Raw genomic sequence first — 19,593 nt, forward strand, 5'->3', positions numbered from 1 at the left:
GCCAAGATGGAGAATCTAGAAATAAAACAAAATGGAAGCACGCTCGTCTACACACCTGTGGCGGGCATTATTCTGGAGAAGACAAAGGAGAAGGTAACCATTTACGAAGCCATGAAAAAACGTCTGCTTAAACCGGGAACGGCATTAAGCCTACTCGAAGCTCAAGCTGCCACAGGGGGCATCATAGACCCAATCAACAACAGAATACTTCCTGTTGCAAACGCCGTCACAGAGGGAGTAGTTGGACCGGAAATGAAAGAGAAACTTCTGACAGCAGAGAAAGCCATCAGTGGTTACATCGACCCCTACACCAACCAAATAATCTCTCTGTTCCAAGCTATGCAGAAAGATCTAGTCCCAAGAGATTATGGACTGAGGCTGCTGGAGGCACAAATGGCCACACAAGGCCTGTTTGATCCCACCGAGAAGACACACATTTCTGTTGAAGCGGCACTCCAAAAGGGCTACTATGAGGAAGGTTTGCTCAATGAAGACATGTCAGAGCTCAAAGTGTTCTACAATCCAAGCTCACAAGAAAATCTAAACTACCGAAACCTCCTGAAGAAATGCACCGTTGAGGCCGACACGTGCCTGTTGCTCCTTCCTGTCTGCATCACCTTTAAAGGTCTGCGAAGAGGCATTTCTTCCACACAACTCTACAAATCCAAGATCATCGACAAAGATACATACGATGATTTACTGACGGGGAAGACCACCACAAAGGATGTGATGCTGATGGAAGAAGTGAAAGAATACCTAGTCGGCAAAGGCAGCATCGCAGGTATTGCTATACTCTCATCAAATCAGAGAATGAGCATTTATGACGCCGTGAAACAGCGCATACTGATGCCCGGAACAGCTCTGGTTCTACTGGAGGCACAAGCTGCAACTGGATTTGTTATCGATCCCATAGAGAATAAAAAATTCACAGTGGATGAGGCCGTCAAAAACAAACTTGTGGGTCCAGAATATCACGCAAAGCTATGTTCTGCAGAAAGAGCCGTCACAGGATACAAAGACCCATACACAGGTGAAACAATATCCCTATTTCAAGCGCTGTCAAAGGACCTGATAGTCAGGGAGCATGGGATCCGCCTACTTCAAGCCCAAATTGCTACAGGTGGAATCATAGACCCGATCAACAGTCACAGACTTCCCACTGAGGTGGCCTTCAAGAGAGGCTACTTCAATGAAGAAATGAACGCCTTACTGCAAGATTCAGGGCATGACACCAAAGGGTTTTTTGACCCAAACACAGACGATAACCTGACCTATCTTCAGCTGATGAAAAGGTGCGTCACAGATCCTGTAACTGGACTCTGCCTCCTCCCGCTCCATGGCAAGTCAGATGAGCTGAATTTCAACTTCATTGACTACCAAAGTAAAGTGGCTTTAAAAGAGGAGAAGGTGAATGTGACATGTGGCAAGTACATGGGCATGACTGTATCTTTGTGGGAAATACTGATGTCTGAATACTTTGGTGAAGAGCAGAGACGAGACATCATTCAGAAGTACAGAGAGGGGACACTCACTATCGAAGTGATTATCACAACCGTTGTGGAAGTCATAGAGAAGTCTGTCCAATCAACTAAACTCGTCTTTGAAGGCCTAAGAGATCCCGTCACAGCCAAACAGCTCGTGGAAGCTGAGATCATAAGTGAAGAAGTCTTGGAGGATCTGAAAATAGGAAAAAAGACAGTGAACGATGTGATGGACGATGAAAAAGTAAATGTGTACCTCCAGGGTAAAGACAGCATTGCAGGTATTCTGCTTCCTGATTCTCAAATCATGACAATCTACCAGGCCAAACAGAAAGGAAAGCTGATGCCAGGAACTGCTCTCATCCTGCTGGAGGCGCAAGCAGCAACAGGATTCATCATTGATCCCATTGGAAACAGGAAGTTCTCAGTGGATGATGCTGTCAAAGCCAAAATTGTGGGGCCTGACATCTGTCAAAAGCTACGCTCAGCAGAGAGAGCAGTCACTGGGTACGTAGATCCAAATGATGGCAAAATCATCTCTTTGTTCCAAGCAATGCAAAAAGACCTCATTGTACAAGACCATGGAATTCGTCTCCTGGAGGCCCAAATTGCCACCGGTGGGATAATTGACCCGGTAAACAGCCATCGGATTCCTGTCCACGTGGCCTACAAAAGAGGGTACTTCAATGAGGAAATGAATCAGATCCTGAGCGATCCAGGTGATGACACCAAAGGATTTTTTGACCCTAACACCCATGACAACCTGACGTACCTGCAGCTCATGGCCAGATGTGTCACAGATCCCAGCACCGGTCTGTGTCTCTTGCCACTCAAAGGCAAAAGCAACAAAATCAGCATTGATGTTAATCTGCGGGAAGCATTCCAAAGAACAGTCACAGTCCAGTATGGAAGGTTCAAAGGGAGGAATCCAACATTGTGGGATCTTATTAATTCAGAGTATCTGCAGGAGGGCAAACGACAGGATTTTTTCAAACTCTTCAAGTCAAGGAAAATCACAATTGACCAACTCATCATCAGCATTCAAGAGATCATTAAGAATAAAGAGATAAAACAACAAGCTGAACTGAACTTTAAAAGTCTGAGAGGAGAGGTGTCTGTTGTGGATCTTTGGGAGCTTGATATTGTGGATGAAAAAACATACAGCTATATGGTTGAAGGACAGATGACGAACGCTGATGTGCTGAGAATTGACAGTGTGAGAGACTACCTTCAAGGAAAAAGTTGCGTAGCTGGTGTGATACTGCAACCCTCCAATAGGAAGCTAAGCATTCATGAAGCACAGAGAACCGGCATTCTTCCATCCAACACAGCACTTCACCTCCTTGAAGCACAAGCAGCCACAGGGTTCATTGTTGACCCTCTGAAAAACAGAAAACTCACAGTGGAGCAAGCTCTCAGAGAGAAGGTAATCGGTCCACAAGTGTATGAAAAGCTTTTGAATGCAGAGAAAGCCGTTACTGGTTACACTGATCCATACACTGGTCAAAAGATCTCAATTTTCCAAGCCCTGAAAAAGGATCTAATCTTAAAGCAGCATGGTATCCGTCTGCTTGAGGCCCAGATTGCTACAGGTGGTATCATTGATCCTTTGAAGCGTATTCATTTGCCCCTGGAAGTTGCATACAAGAAAGGATATTTTGATGCAGAACTTAATCAAATCCTGGCAGACCCAAGTGATGACACAAAGGGCTTCTTAGACCTGAAGACACAAGAAAATCTGACTTACCTGGAGATGTTGGGCAGATGTGTAAAAGATGAGGAAACAAATCTGCTTCTCCTACCAGTGGAAGAAAAACCAAACGCAACTGAAACAAAGGCAAAAATGTACACTGACGCAGAAATAAAGCAGATGTTTGAAAAGACGGCTGTGAGTGTATCAGTAGGACGTTACTCAGGAAAATCAGTGTCTCTGTGGGACCTGATTCACTCTGGATATTTCACTGAGGAGCAGCAGCTGGAGTTCACTGAAAAATACAGAGTGAAGAAGATCACAGCAGATACCATCATCAACCTCGTCATTTCCACCATTGAAAAATTGGAGAAGAGTAAAAGTACCAAGATGATAATGGGCCTAAGGAAGCTTGTCTCTGCACAACAACTAGTGGATTCAGATATAATTAATGCAGATATATTCGAACAGGTGAAAGAAGGAAAAGTCACATTTGAAGCAGTCGCCCAGTCTGAGTCTGTGAGAGCATACCTGAAGGGAACTGGAAGCATTGCTGGAATCAAGGTTCATCCCTCCCAGAAAGTAATGAGCATATATGAAGCAAAAAAGGAAGAGCTTTTGACACCTGGCATCGCACTTCTCCTGCTCCAAGCACAAGCTGCAACAGGATGGGTGATCGATCCTCTCAAAAACAAATTCTATTCTGTCGATGAAGCAGCAAGAGAGAAAGTGATTGGACCAGATGTTCACGAGGAACTTCTCTCTGCTGAACGAGCTGTCACTGGCTACAAAGATCCATTTACAGACACAACAATATCACTGTTTGAGGCAATGAATGAAAAGCTTATTCAGAGGCGTGATGGCCTTCATCTTCTTGAGGCACAAATAGCAACTGGAGGAATCATTGACCCCATTCAGAGCCACAGGATACCTGTCCACGTTGCTGTTAAAAAGGGATATCTCAGTGAAGAAATGAGCAAGCTTCTGTTGAACCCCACTGATGACGCAAAGGGATTCTTTGACCCAAATACCAAAGAGACCATCTCTTACACTCAGCTGATGAAGCAATGCGAGAAAGATCCTAAAACAGGACTACTTCTTCTGCTGCTCAATAAAGATAACGCAGGTCACACTGATGAACAAATAGAACTTGCATTCAAAAACAAAACTATTGACATTAATGCAGGAAAATTCAAAAATAAAGTGGTAACATTGTGGGAAGTGTTGATCTCTGAATACATTTCAGAACAAAAGAGGAAGCAGCTCATACAGCAGTACAAAACAGGCGTCATGAAAATAGAGGAGCTCATTGAAATACTCACAGCTATTGTCACAGAGGTATCATCCAAAGAGAAGAAGTTCAAGGGGCTAAGAAAGCAGGTCTCAGCCAGTGAGCTGTTTGAGTCAAAAATCATCACAAAAAATCTCTTCACACAGCTCATACAAGGAGACGTATCTGAAGACAGTGTCAGCAAAATGGAATCAATTCAGAAATACCTTGGGGCCACAAACTGTATAGCAGGAGTCAGAGTGGAATCTACAAAGAAAGTCATGAGCGTCTATGAAGCCAAATCTAAAGGCTTTCTCACCCCCGGTACATCTCTGGTTCTGCTGGAGGCCCAAGCTGCCACCGGTTTTGTCATCGACCCAGTGAACAACAGAAAGCTCTCTGTAGAGGAAGCAGTGGCTCAGCAAGTGGTTGGCACTGAATGGAAAAACAAACTGCTTTCAGCAGAAAGGGCTGTGACGGGATACAAAGATCCCTACACCGGAAACACAATTTCTTTGTTCCAGGCCTTGAAAAAAGATCTCATCGTCAAAACTCATGGAATTCGTCTCCTTGAAGCCCAAATTGCTACAGGAGGCATAATTGACCCGGTGCACAGTCACAGAGTCCCAGTGCAGGTGGCGTACCAGAGAGGTTACTTTGACGAGGAAATGAACCAGATCTTGTCTGACCCTGATGACGACACCAAGGGTTTCTTTGACCCCAACACTCAAGAGAACCTCACCTATCTGCAGCTGGTGGAAAGATGTGTTACAGATCCAAATACAGGCCTCAGTTTATTGGTCATTGTCAAGAAAGACGAGTTTTATTTCTTTGTTGATGAGAGCACAAAACTCATCCTGAAATCTACAACAACAACCAGAGCGGGAGGCAAATACCAAGGAACAACAGTTTCACTGTGGGATCTGCTCTACTCCAGATACATCACTGAAGAGCGGAGGAGAGAGCTCGTGCAACAGTACAAGTCCGGAGCAATCACAATTGATCATTTCTTAGAGATCATCTTGACCATCATTGAGCAGCAAACTGAAACAACTTCTGTGTCATCGCTGGTCATGAGCCAACCACCAGAAAGGAACGAGCACAGCAGCTCAACAAAAACTACCATCACCACGACCACAACCACTGAGACAAGTGATGTTCCCAAGTTCCATGGAATCAGGAAGGATGTGACTGTTAGTGAGCTGCTTGAATCAAAGATCATCACTGAGGACCTCTATGAGAATCTCACCTCTGGAAAAGTCACAGTGACAGAAGTGAGTGAAATGGACTCAGTCCGCAAGTATCTTGAGGGAACCAACAGCATTGCAGGAGTCTACCTGCAGTCCACCAAGCAGACCCTGAGTATCTACAAAGCCAAGTCTAAAGGTCTTCTCACCCCCGGTACATCTCTGGTTCTGCTGGAGGCCCAAGCTGCCACCGGTTTTGTCATCGACCCAGTGAACAACAGAAAGCTCTCTGTAGAGGAAGCAGTGGCTCAGCAAGTGGTTGGCACTGAGTGGAAAAACAAACTGCTTTCAGCAGAAAGGGCTGTGACGGGATACAAAGATCCCTACACTGGAAACACAATTTCTTTGTTCCAGGCCTTGAAAAAAGATCTCATCGTGAAAGATCATGGAATTCGTCTCCTTGAAGCCCAAATTGCTACAGGAGGCATAATTGACCCGGTGCACAGTCACAGAGTCCCAGTGCAGGTGGCGTACCAGAGAGGTTACTTTGACAAGGAAATGAACCAGATCTTGTCTGACCCTGATGACGACACCAAGGGTTTCTTTGACCCCAACACTCAAGAGAACCTCACCTATCTGCAGCTGGTGGAAAGATGTGTTACAGATCCCATCACAGGCCTCAGTTTATTGGTCATTGTCAAGAAAGGCGAGTTTTATTTCTTTGTTGATGAGAGCACAAAACTCATCCTGAAATCTACAACAACAACCAGAGCGGGAGGCAAATACCAAGGAACAACAGTTTCACTGTGGGATCTGCTCTACTCCAGATACATCACTGAAGAGCGGAGGAGAGAGCTCGTGCAACAGTACAAGTCCGGAGCAATCACAATTGATCATTTCTTAGAGATCATCTTGACCATCATTGAGCAGCAAACTGAAACAACTTCTGCGTCATCGCTGGTCATGAGCCAACCACCAGATAGGAACGAGCACAGCAGCTCAACAAAAACTACCATCACCACGACCACAACCACTGAGACAAGTGATGTTCCCAAGTTCCATGGAATCAGGAAGGATGTGACTGTTAGTGAGCTGCTTGAATCAAAGATCATCACTGAGGACCTCTATGAGAATCTCACCTCTGGAAAAGTCACAGTGACAGAAGTGAGTGAAATGGACTCAGTCCGCAAGTATCTTGAGGGAACCAACAGCATTGCAGGAGTCTACCTGCAGTCCACCAAGCAGACCCTGAGTATCTACGAAGCCAAGTCTAAAGGTCTTCTCACCCCCGGTACATCTCTGGTTCTGCTGGAGGCCCAGGCTGCCACCGGTTTTGTCATCGACCCAGTGAACAACAGAAAGCTCTCTGTAGAGGAAGCAGTGGCTCAGCAAGTGGTTGGCACTGAATGGAAAAACAAACTGCTTTCAGCAGAAAGGGCTGTGACGGGATACAAAGATCCCTACACCGGAAACACAATTTCTTTGTTCCAGGCCTTGAAAAAAGATCTCATCGTGAAAGATCATGGAATTCGTCTCCTTGAAGCCCAAATTGCCACAGGAGGCATAATTGACCCGGTGCACAGTCACAGAGTCCCAGTGCAGGTGGCGTACCAGAGAGGTTACTTTGACGAGGAAATGAACCAGATCTTGTCTGACCCTGATGACGACACCAAGGGTTTCTTTGACCCCAACACTCAAGAGAACCTCACCTATCTGCAGCTGGTGGAAAGATGTGTTACAGATCCAAATACAGGCCTCAGTTTATTGGTCATTGTCAAGAAAGGCGAGTTTTATTTCTTTGTTGATGAGAGCACAAAACTCATCCTGAAATCTACAACAACAACCAGAGCGGGAGGCAAATACCAAGGAACAACAGTTTCACTGTGGGATCTGCTCTACTCCAGATACATCACTGAAGAGCGGAGGAGAGAGCTCGTGCAACAGTACAAGTCCGGAGCAATCACAATTGATCATTTCTTAGAGATCATCTTGACCATCATTGAGCAGCAAACTGAAACAACTTCTGCGTCATCGCTGGTCATGAGCCAACCACCAGATAGGAACGAGCACAGCAGCTCAACAAAAACTACCATCACCACGACCACAACCACTGAGACAAGTGATGTTCCCAAGTTCCATGGAATCAGGAAGGATGTGACTGTTAGTGAGCTGCTTGAATCAAAGATCATCACTGAGGACCTCTATGAGAATCTCACCTCTGGAAAAGTCACAGTGACAGAAGTGAGTGAAATGGACTCAGTCCGCAAGTATCTTGAGGGAACCAACAGCATTGCAGGAGTCTACCTGCAGTCTACCAAGCAGACCCTGAGTATCTACGAAGCCAAGTCTAAAGGTCTTCTCACCCCCGGTACATCTCTGGTTCTGCTGGAGGCCCAAGCTGCCACCGGTTTTGTCATCGACCCAGTGAACAACAGAAAGCTCTCTGTAGAGGAAGCAGTGGCTCAGCAAGTGGTTGGCACTGAGTGGAAAAACAAACTGCTTTCAGCAGAAAGGGCTGTGACGGGATACAAAGATCCCTACACCGGAAACACAATTTCTTTGTTCCAAGCCTTGAAAAAAGATCTCATCGTGAAAGATCATGGAATTCGTCTCCTTGAAGCCCAAATTGCTACAGGAGGCATAATTGACCCGGTGCACAGTCACAGAGTCCCAGTGCAGGTGGCGTACCAGAGAGGTTACTTTGACGAGGAAATGAACCAGATCTTGTCTGACCCTGATGACGACACCAAGGGTTTCTTTGACCCCAACACTCAAGAGAACCTCACCTATCTGCAGCTGGTGGAAAGATGTGTTACAGATCCCATCACAGGCCTCAGTTTATTGGTCATTGTCAAGAAAGGCGAGTTTTATTTCTTTGTTGATGAGAGCACAAAACTCATCCTGAAATCTACAACAACAACCAGAGCGGGAGGCAAATACCAAGGAACAACAGTTTCACTGTGGGATCTGCTCTACTCCAGATACATCACTGAAGAGCGGAGGAGAGAGCTCGTGCAACAGTACAAGTCCGGAGCAATCACAATTGATCATTTCTTAGAGATCATCTTGACCATCATTGAGCAGCAAACTGAAACAACTTCTGCGTCATCGCTGGTCATGAGCCAACCACCAGATAGGAACGAGCACAGCAGCTCAACAAAAACTACCATCACCACGACCACAACCACTGAGACAAGTGATGTTCCCAAGTTCCATGGAATCAGGAAGGATGTGACTGTTAGTGAGCTGCTTGAATCAAAGATCATCACTGAGGACCTCTATGAGAATCTCACCTCTGGAAAAGTCACAGTGACAGAAGTGAGTGAAATGGACTCAGTCCGCAAGTATCTTGAGGGAACCAACAGCATTGCAGGAGTCTACCTGCAGTCCACCAAGCAGACCCTGAGTATCTACGAAGCCAAGTCTAAAGGTCTTCTCACCCCCGGTACATCTCTGGTTCTGCTGGAGGCCCAGGCTGCCACCGGTTTTGTCATCGACCCAGTGAACAACAGAAAGCTCTCTGTAGAGGAAGCAGTGGCTCAGCAAGTGGTTGGCACTGAATGGAAAAACAAACTGCTTTCAGCAGAAAGGGCTGTGACGGGATACAAAGATCCCTACACCGGAAACACAATTTCTTTGTTCCAGGCCTTGAAAAAAGATCTCATCGTGAAAGATCATGGAATTCGTCTCCTTGAAGCCCAAATTGCCACAGGAGGCATAATTGACCCGGTGCACAGTCACAGAGTCCCAGTGCAGGTGGCGTACCAGAGAGGTTACTTTGACGAGGAAATGAACCAGATCTTGTCTGACCCTGATGACGACACCAAGGGTTTCTTTGACCCCAACACTCAAGAGAACCTCACCTATCTGCAGCTGGTGGAAAGATGTGTTACAGATCCAAATACAGGCCTCAGTTTATTGGTCATTGTCAAGAAAGGCGAGTTTTATTTCTTTGTTGATGAGAGCACAAAACTCATCCTGAAATCTACAACAACAACCAGAGCGGGAGGCAAATACCAAGGAACAACAGTTTCACTGTGGGATCTGCTCTACTCCAGATACATCACTGAAGAGCGGAGGAGAGAGCTCGTGCAACAGTACAAGTCCGGAGCAATCACAATTGATCATTTCTTAGAGATCATCTTGACCATCATTGAGCAGCAAACTGAAACAACTTCTGCGTCATCGCTGGTCATGAGCCAACCACCAGATAGGAACGAGCACAGCAGCTCAACAAAAACTACCATCACCACGACCACAACCACTGAGACAAGTGATGTTCCCAAGTTCCATGGAATCAGGAAGGATGTGACTGTTAGTGAGCTGCTTGAATCAAAGATCATCACTGAGGACCTCTATGAGAATCTCACCTCTGGAAAAGTCACAGTGACAGAAGTGAGTGAAATGGACTCAGTCCGCAAGTATCTTGAGGGAACCAACAGCATTGCAGGAGTCTACCTGCAGTCTACCAAGCAGACCCTGAGTATCTACGAAGCCAAGTCTAAAGGTCTTCTCACCCCCGGTACATCTCTGGTTCTGCTGGAGGCCCAAGCTGCCACCGGTTTTGTCATCGACCCAGTGAACAACAGAAAGCTCTCTGTAGAGGAAGCAGTGGCTCAGCAAGTGGTTGGCACTGAGTGGAAAAACAAACTGCTTTCAGCAGAAAGGGCTGTGACGGGATACAAAGATCCCTACACCGGAAACACAATTTCTTTGTTCCAAGCCTTGAAAAAAGATCTCATCGTGAAAGATCATGGAATTCGTCTTCTTGAAGCCCAAATTGCCACAGGAGGCATAATTGACCCGGTGCACAGTCACAGAGTCCCAGTGCAGGTGGCGTACCAGAGAGGTTACTTTGACGAGGAAATGAACCAGATCTTGTCTGACCCTGATGACGACACCAAGGGTTTCTTTGACCCCAACACTCAAGAGAACCTCACCTATCTGCAGCTGGTGGAAAGATGTGTTACAGATCCAAATACAGGCCTCAGTTTATTGGTCATTGTCAAGAAAGGCGAGTTTTATTTCTTTGTTGATGAGAGCACAAAACTCATCCTGAAATCTACAACAACAACCAGAGCGGGAGGCAAATACCAAGGAACAACAGTTTCACTGTGGGATCTGCTCTACTCCAGATACATCACTGAAGAGCGGAGGAGAGAGCTCGTGCAACAGTACAAGTCCGGAGCAATCACGATTGATCATTTCTTAGAGATCATCTTGACCATCATTGAGCAGCAAACTGAAACAACTTCTGCGTCATCGCTGGTCATGAGCCAACCACCAGATAGGAACGAGCACAGCAGCTCAACAAAAACTACCATCACCACGACCACAACCACTGAGACAAGTGATGTTCCCAAGTTCCATGGAATCAGGAAGGATGTGACTGTTAGTGAGCTGCTTGAATCAAAGATCATCACTGAGGACCTCTATGAGAATCTCACCTCTGGAAAAGTCACAGTGACAGAAGTGAGTGAAATGGACTCAGTCCGCAAGTATCTTGAGGGAACCAACAGCATTGCAGGAGTCTACCTGCAGTCCACCAAGCAGACCCTGAGTATCTACGAAGCCAAGTCTAAAGGTCTTCTCACCCCCGGTACATCTCTGGTTCTGCTGGAGGCCCAAGCTGCCACCGGTTTTGTCATCGACCCAGTGAACAACAGAAAGCTCTCTGTAGAGGAAGCAGTGGCTCAGCAAGTGGTTGGCACTGAATGGAAAAACAAACTGCTTTCAGCAGAAAGGGCTGTGACGGGATACAAAGATCCCTACACCGGAAACACAATTTCTTTGTTCCAAGCCTTGAAAAAAGATCTCATCGTGAAAGATCATGGAATTCGTCTCCTTGAAGCCCAAATTGCTACAGGAGGCATAATTGACCCGGTGCACAGTCACAGAGTCCCAGTGCAGGTGGCGTACCAGAGAGGTTACTTTGACGAGGAAATGAACCAGATCTTGTCTGACCCTGATGACGACACCAAGGGTTTCTTTGACCCCAACACTCAAGAGAACCTCACCTATCTGCAGCTGGTGGAAAGATGTGTTACAGATCCAAATACAGGCCTCAGTTTATTGGTCATTGTCAAGAAAGGCGAGTTTTATTTCTTTGTTGATGAGAGCACAAAACTCATCCTGAAATCTACAACAACAACCAGAGCGGGAGGCAAATACCAAGGAACAACAGTTTCACTGTGGGATCTGCTCTACTCCAGATACATCACTGAAGAGCGGAGGAGAGAGCTCGTGCAACAGTACAAGTCCGGAGCAATCACAATTGATCATTTCTTAGAGATCATCTTGACCATCATTGAGCAGCAAACTGAAACAACTTCTGCGTCATCGCTGGTCATGAGCCAACCACCAGATAGGAACGAGCACAGCAGCTCAACAAAAACTACCATCACCACGACCACAACCACTGAGACAAGTGATGTTCCCAAGTTCCATGGAATCAGGAAGGATGTGACTGTTAGTGAGCTGCTTGAATCAAAGATCATCACTGAGGACCTCTATGAGAATCTCACCTCTGGAAAAGTCACAGTGACAGAAGTGAGTGAAATGGACTCAGTCCGCAAGTATCTTGAGGGAACCAACAGCATTGCAGGAGTCTACCTGCAGTCTACCAAGCAGACCCTGAGTATCTACGAAGCCAAGTCTAAAGGTCTTCTCACCCCCGGTACATCTCTGGTTCTGCTGGAGGCCCAAGCTGCCACCGGTTTTGTCATCGACCCAGTGAACAACAGAAAGCTCTCTGTAGAGGAAGCAGTGGCTCAGCAAGTGGTTGGCACTGAGTGGAAAAACAAACTGCTTTCAGCAGAAAGGGCTGTGACGGGATACAAAGATCCCTACACTGGAAACACAATTTCTTTGTTCCAAGCCTTGAAAAAAGATCTCATCGTGAAAGATCATGGAATTCGTCTTCTTGAAGCCCAAATTGCCACAGGAGGCATAATTGACCCGGTGCACAGTCACAGAGTCCCAGTGCAGGTGGCGTACCAGAGAGGTTACTTTGACGAGGAAATGAACCAGATCTTGTCTGACCCTGATGACGACACCAAGGGTTTCTTTGACCCCAACACTCAAGAGAACCTCACCTATCTGCAGCTGGTGGAAAGATGTGTTACAGATCCAAATACAGGCCTCAGTTTATTGGTCATTGTCAAGAAAGGCGAGTTTTATTTCTTTGTTGATGAGAGCACAAAACTCATCCTGAAATCTACAACAACAACCAGAGCGGGAGGCAAATACCAAGGAACAACAGTTTCACTGTGGGATCTGCTCTACTCCAGATACATCACTGAAGAGCGGAGGAGAGAGCTCGTGCAACAGTACAAGTCCGGAGCAATCACGATTGATCATTTCTTAGAGATCATCTTGACCATCATTGAGCAGCAAACTGAAACAACTTCTGCGTCATCGCTGGTCATGAGCCAACCACCAGATAGGAACGAGCACAGCAGCTCAACAAAAACTACCATCACCACGACCACAACCACTGAGACAAGTGATGTTCCCAAGTTCCATGGAATCAGGAAGGATGTGACTGTTAGTGAGCTGCTTGAATCAAAGATCATCACTGAGGACCTCTATGAGAATCTCACCTCTGGAAAAGTCACAGTGACAGAAGTGAGTGAAATGGACTCAGTCCGCAAGTATCTTGAGGGAACCAACAGCATTGCAGGAGTCTACCTGCAGTCCACCAAGCAGACCCTGAGTATCTACGAAGCCAAGTCTAAAGGTCTTCTCACCCCCGGTACATCTCTGGTTCTGCTGGAGGCCCAAGCTGCCACCGGTTTTGTCATCGACCCAGTGAACAACAGAAAGCTCTCTGTAGAGGAAGCAGTGGCTCAGCAAGTGGTTGGCACTGAATGGAAAAACAAACTGCTTTCAGCAGAAAGGGCTGTGACGGGATACAAAGATCCCTACACCGGAAACACAATTTCTTTGTTCCAAGCCTTGAAAAAAGATCTCATCGTGAAAGATCATGGAATTCGTCTCCTTGAAGCCCAAATTGCTACAGGAGGCATAATTGACCCGGTGCACAGTCACAGAGTCCCAGTGCAGGTGGCGTACCAGAGAGGTTACTTTGACGAGGAAATGAACCAGATCTTGTCTGACCCTGATGACGACACCAAGGGTTTCTTTGACCCCAACACTCAAGAGAACCTCACCTATCTGCAGCTGGTGGAAAGATGTGTTACAGATCCAAATACAGGCCTCAGTTTATTGGTCATTGTCAAGAAAGGCGAGTTTTATTTCTTTGTTGATGAGAGCACAAAACTCATCCTGAAATCTACAACAACAACCAGAGCGGGAGGCAAATACCAAGGAACAACAGTTTCACTGTGGGATCTGCTCTACTCCAGATACATCACTGAAGAGCGGAGGAGAGAGCTCGTGCAACAGTACAAGTCCGGAGCAATCACAATTGATCATTTCTTAGAGATCATCTTGACCATCATTGAGCAGCAAACTGAAACAACTTCTGCGTCATCGCTGGTCATGAGCCAACCACCAGATAGGAACGAGCACAGCAGCTCAACAAAAACTACCATCACCACGACCACAACCACTGAGACAAGTGATGTTCCCAAGTTCCATGGAATCAGGAAGGATGTGACTGTTAGTGAGCTGCTTGAATCAAAGATCATCACTGAGGACCTCTATGAGAAGCTCAGCTCTGGAAAAGTCACAGTGACAGAAGTGAGTGAAATGGACTCAGTCCGCAAGTATCTTGAGGGAACCAACAGCATTGCAGGAGTCTACCTGCAGTCCACCAAGCAGACCCTGAGTATCTACGAAGCCAAGTCTAAAGGTCTTCTCACCCCCGGTACATCTCTGGTTCTGCTGGAGGCCCAAGCTGCCACCGGTTTTGTCATCGACCCAGTGAACAACAGAAAGCTCTCTGTAGAGGAAGCAGTGGCTCAGCAAGTGGTTGGCACTGAATGGAAAAACAAACTGCTTTCAGCAGAAAGGGCTGTGACGGGATACAAAGATCCCTACACCGGAAACACAATTTCTTTGTTCCAGGCCTTGAAAAAAGATCTCATCGTGAAAGATCATGGAATTCGTCTCCTTGAAGCCCAAATTGCAACAGGAGGCATAATTGACCCGGTGCATAGTCACAGAGTCCCAGTGCAGGTGGCGTACCAGAGAGGTTACTTTGACGAGGAAATGAACCAGATCTTGTCTGACCCTGATGACGACACCAAGGGTTTCTTTGACCCCAACACTCAAGAGAACCTCACCTATCTGCAGCTGGTGGAAAGATGTATTACTGATCCCATCACAGGCCTCAGTTTATTGGTCATTGTCAAGAAAGGCGAGTTTTATTTCTTTGTTGATGAGAGCACAAAACTCATCCTGAAAGCTACAACAACAACCAGAGCGGGAGGCAAATACCAAGGAACAACAGTTTCACTGTGGGATCTGCTCTACTCCAGATACATCACTGAAGAGCGGAGGAGAGAGCTCGTGCAACAGTACAAGTCCGGAGCAATCACGATTGATCATTTCTTAGAGATCATCTTGACCATCATTGAGCAGCAAACTGAAACAACTTCTGTGTCATCGCTGGTCATGAGCCAACCACCAGAAAGGAACAAGCACAGCAGCTCAACAAAAACTACCATCACCACGACCACAACCACTGAGACAAGTGATGTTCCCAAGTTCCATGGAATCAGGAAGGATGTGACTGTTAGTGAGCTGCTTGAATCAAAGATCATCACTGAGGACCTCTATGAGAATCTCACCTCTGGAAAAGTCACAGTGACAGAAGTGAGTGAAATGGACTCAGTCCGCAAGTATCTTGAGGGAACCAACAGCATTGCAGGAGTCTACCTGCAGTCTACCAAGCAGACCCTGAGTATCTACGAAGCCAAGTCTAAAGGTCTTCTCACCCCCGGTACATCTCTGATTCTGCTGGAGGCCCAAGCTGCCACCGGTTTTGTCATCGACCCAGTGAAGAACAGAAAGCTCTCTGTAGAGGAAGCAGTGGCTCAGCAAGTGGTTGGCACTGAATGGAAAAACAAACTGCTTTCAGCAGAAAGGGCTGTGACGGGATACAAAGATCCCTACACCGGAAACACAATTTCTTTGTTCCAAGCCTTGAAAAAAGATCTCATCGTGAAAGATCATGGAATTCGTCTCCTTGAAGCCCAAATTGCAACAGGAGGCATAATTGACCCGGTGCACAGTCACAGAGTCCCAGTGCAGGTGGCGTACCAGAGAGGTTACTTTGACGAGGAAATGAACCAGATCTTGTCTGACTCTGATGACGACACCAAGGGTTTCTTTGACCCCAACACTCAAGAGAACCTCACCTATCTGCAGCTGGTGGAAAGATGTATTACTGATCCCATCACAGGCCTCAGTTTATTGGTCATTGTCAAGAAAGGCGAATTTTATTTCTTTGTTGATGAGAGCACAAAACTCATCCTGAAATCTACAACAACAACCAGAGCGGGAGGCAAATACCAAGGAACAACAGTTTCACTGTGGGATCTGCTCTACTCCAGATACATCACTGAAGAGCGGAGGAGAGAGCTCGTGCAACAGTACAAGTCCGGAGCAATCACAATTGATCATTTCTTAGAGATCATCTTGACCATCATTGAGCAGCAAACTGAAACAACTTCTGCGTCATCGCTGGTCATGAGCCAACCACCAGATAGGAACGAGCACAGCAGCTCAACAAAAACTACCATCACCACGACCACAACCACTGAGACAAGTGATGTTCCCAAGTTCCATGGAATCAGGAAGGATGTGACTGTTAGTGAGCTGCTTGAATCAAAGATCATCACTGAGGACCTCTATGAGAATCTCACCTCTGGAAAAGTCACAGTGACAGAAGTGAGTGAAATGGACTCAGTCCGCAAGTATCTTGAGGGAACCAACAGCATTGCAGGAGTCTACCTGCAGTCTACCAAGCAGACCCTGAGTATCTACGAAGCCAAGTCTAAAGGTCTTCTCACCCCCGGTACATCTCTGGTTCTGCTGGAGGCCCAAGCTGCCACCGGTTTTGTCATCGACCCAGTGAACAACAGAAAGCTCTCTGTAGAGGAAGCAGTGGCTCAGCAAGTGGTTGGCACTGAGTGGAAAAACAAACTGCTTTCAGCAGAAAGGGCTGTGACGGGATACAAAGATCCCTACACTGGAAACACAATTTCTTTGTTCCAAGCCTTGAAAAAAGATCTCATCGTGAAAGATCATGGAATTCGTCTTCTTGAAGCCCAAATTGCCACAGGAGGCATAATTGACCCGGTGCACAGTCACAGAGTCCCAGTGCAGGTGGCGTACCAGAGAGGTTACTTTGACGAGGAAATGAACCAGATCTTGTCTGACCCTGATGACGACACCAAGGGTTTCTTTGACCCCAACACTCAAGAGAACCTCACCTATCTGCAGCTGGTGGAAAGATGTGTTACAGATCCAAATACAGGCCTCAGTTTATTGGTCATTGTCAAGAAAGGCGAGTTTTATTTCTTTGTTGATGAGAGCACAAAACTCATCCTGAAATCTACAACAACAACCAGAGCGGGAGGCAAATACCAAGGAACAACAGTTTCACTGTGGGATCTGCTCTACTCCAGATACATCACTGAAGAGCGGAGGAGAGAGCTCGTGCAACAGTACAAGTCCGGAGCAATCACAATTGATCATTTCTTAGAGATCATCTTGACCATCATTGAGCAGCAAACTGAAACAACTTCTGCGTCATCGCTGGTCATGAGCCAACCACCAGATAGGAACGAGCACAGCAGCTCAACAAAAACTACCATCACCACGACCACAACCACTGAGACAAGTGATGTTCCCAAGTTCCATGGAATCAGGAAGGATGTGACTGTTAGTGAGCTGCTTGAATCAAAGATCATCACTGAGGACCTCTATGAGAATCTCACCTCTGGAAAAGTCACAGTGACAGAAGTGAGTGAAATGGACTCAGTCCGCAAGTATCTTGAGGGAACCAACAGCATTGCAGGAGTCTACCTGCAGTCTACCAAGCAGACCCTGAGTATCTACGAAGCCAAGTCTAAAGGTCTTCTCACCCCCGGTACATCTCTGGTTCTGCTGGAGGCCCAAGCTGCCACCGGTTTTGTCATCGACCCAGTGAACAACAGAAAGCTCTCTGTAGAGGAAGCAGTGGCTCAGCAAGTGGTTGGCACTGAGTGGAAAAACAAACTGCTTTCAGCAGAAAGGGCTGTGACGGGATACAAAGATCCCTACACTGGAAACACAATTTCTTTGTTCCAAGCCTTGAAAAAAGATCTCATCGTGAAAGATCATGGAATTCGTCTTCTTGAAGCCCAAATTGCCACAGGAGGCATAATTGACCCGGTGCACAGTCACAGAGTCCCAGTGCAGGTGGCGTACCAGAGAGGTTACTTTGACGAGGAAATGAACCAGATCTTGTCTGACCCTGATGACGACACCAAGGGTTTCTTTGACCCCAACACTCAAGAGAACCTCACCTATCTGCAGCTGGTGGAAAGATGTGTTACAGATCCAAATACAGGCCTCAGTTTATTGGTCATTGTCAAGAAAGGCGAGTTTTATTTCTTTGTTGATGAGAGCACAAAACTCATCCTGAAATCTACAACAACAACCAGAGCGGGAGGCAAATACCAAGGAACAACAGTTTCACTGTGGGATCTGCTCTACTCCAGATACATCACTGAAGAGCGGAGGAGAGAGCTCGTGCAACAGTACAAGTCCGGAGCAATCACGATTGATCATTTCTTAGAGATCATCTTGACCATCATTGAGCAGCAAACTGAAACAACTTCTGCGTCATCGCTGGTCATGAGCCAACCACCAGATAGGAACGAGCACAGCAGCTCAACAAAAACTACCATCACCACGACCACAACCACTGAGACAAGTGATGTTCCCAAGTTCCATGGAATCAGGAAGGATGTGACTGTTAGTGAGCTGCTTGAATCAAAGATCATCACTGAGGACCTCTATGAGAATCTCACCTCTGGAAAAGTCACAGTGACAGAAGTGAGTGAAATGGACTCAGTCCGCAAGTATCTTGAGGGAACCAACAGCATTGCAGGAGTCTACCTGCAGTCCACCAAGCAGACCCTGAGTATCTACGAAGCCAAGTCTAAAGGTCTTCTCACCCCCGGTACATCTCTGGTTCTGCTGGAGGCCCAAGCTGCCACCGGTTTTGTCATCGACCCAGTGAACAACAGAAAGCTCTCTGTAGAGGAAGCAGTGGCTCAGCAAGTGGTTGGCACTGAATGGAAAAACAAACTGCTTTCAGCAGAAAGGGCTGTGACGGGATACAAAGATCCCTACACCGGAAACACAATTTCTTTGTTCCAAGCCTTGAAAAAAGATCTCATCGTGAAAGATCATGGAATTCGTCTCCTTGAAGCCCAAATTGCTACAGGAGGCATAATTGACCCGGTGCACAGTCACAGAGTCCCAGTGCAGGTGGCGTACCAGAGAGGTTACTTTGACGAGGAAATGAACCAGATCTTGTCTGACCCTGATGACGACACCAAGGGTTTCTTTGACCCCAACACTCAAGAGAACCTCACCTATCTGCAGCTGGTGGAAAGATGTGTTACAGATCCAAATACAGGCCTCAGTTTATTGGTCATTGTCAAGAAAGGCGAGTTTTATTTCTTTGTTGATGAGAGCACAAAACTCATCCTGAAATCTACAACAACAACCAGAGCGGGAGGCAAATACCAAGGAACAACAGTTTCACTGTGGGATCTGCTCTACTCCAGATACATCACTGAAGAGCGGAGGAGAGAGCTCGTGCAACAGTACAAGTCCGGAGCAATCACAATTGATCATTTCTTAGAGATCATCTTGACCATCATTGAGCAGCAAACTGAAACAACTTCTGCGTCATCGCTGGTCATGAGCCAACCACCAGATAGGAACGAGCACAGCAGCTCAACAAAAACTACCATCACCACGACCACAACCACTGAGACA

General features: G+C 46.5%; 1 protein-coding gene across 2 annotated transcripts in view; it reads left to right on the forward strand.

The window, feature by feature from the left end:
• eppk1 (epiplakin 1) overlaps window positions 1-19,593 on the forward strand; it is a 32,003-nt gene that overhangs the window by 2,586 nt on the left and 9,824 nt on the right. For both annotated transcript variants that reach the window (XM_029514929.1, XM_029514930.1), the window contains exon 3: window positions 1-19,593. This exon is cut by the window's right edge. In XM_029514929.1, the coding sequence (XP_029370789.1) occupies window positions 7-19,593 (19,587 nt within the window). In that variant the 5' untranslated portion in view covers window positions 1-6.

Source organism: Echeneis naucrates, chromosome 11 (assembly GCF_900963305.1).
Source record: "Echeneis naucrates chromosome 11, fEcheNa1.1, whole genome shotgun sequence".
In the NCBI taxonomy this organism is placed as follows: domain Eukaryota; kingdom Metazoa; phylum Chordata; class Actinopteri; order Carangiformes; family Echeneidae; genus Echeneis; species Echeneis naucrates.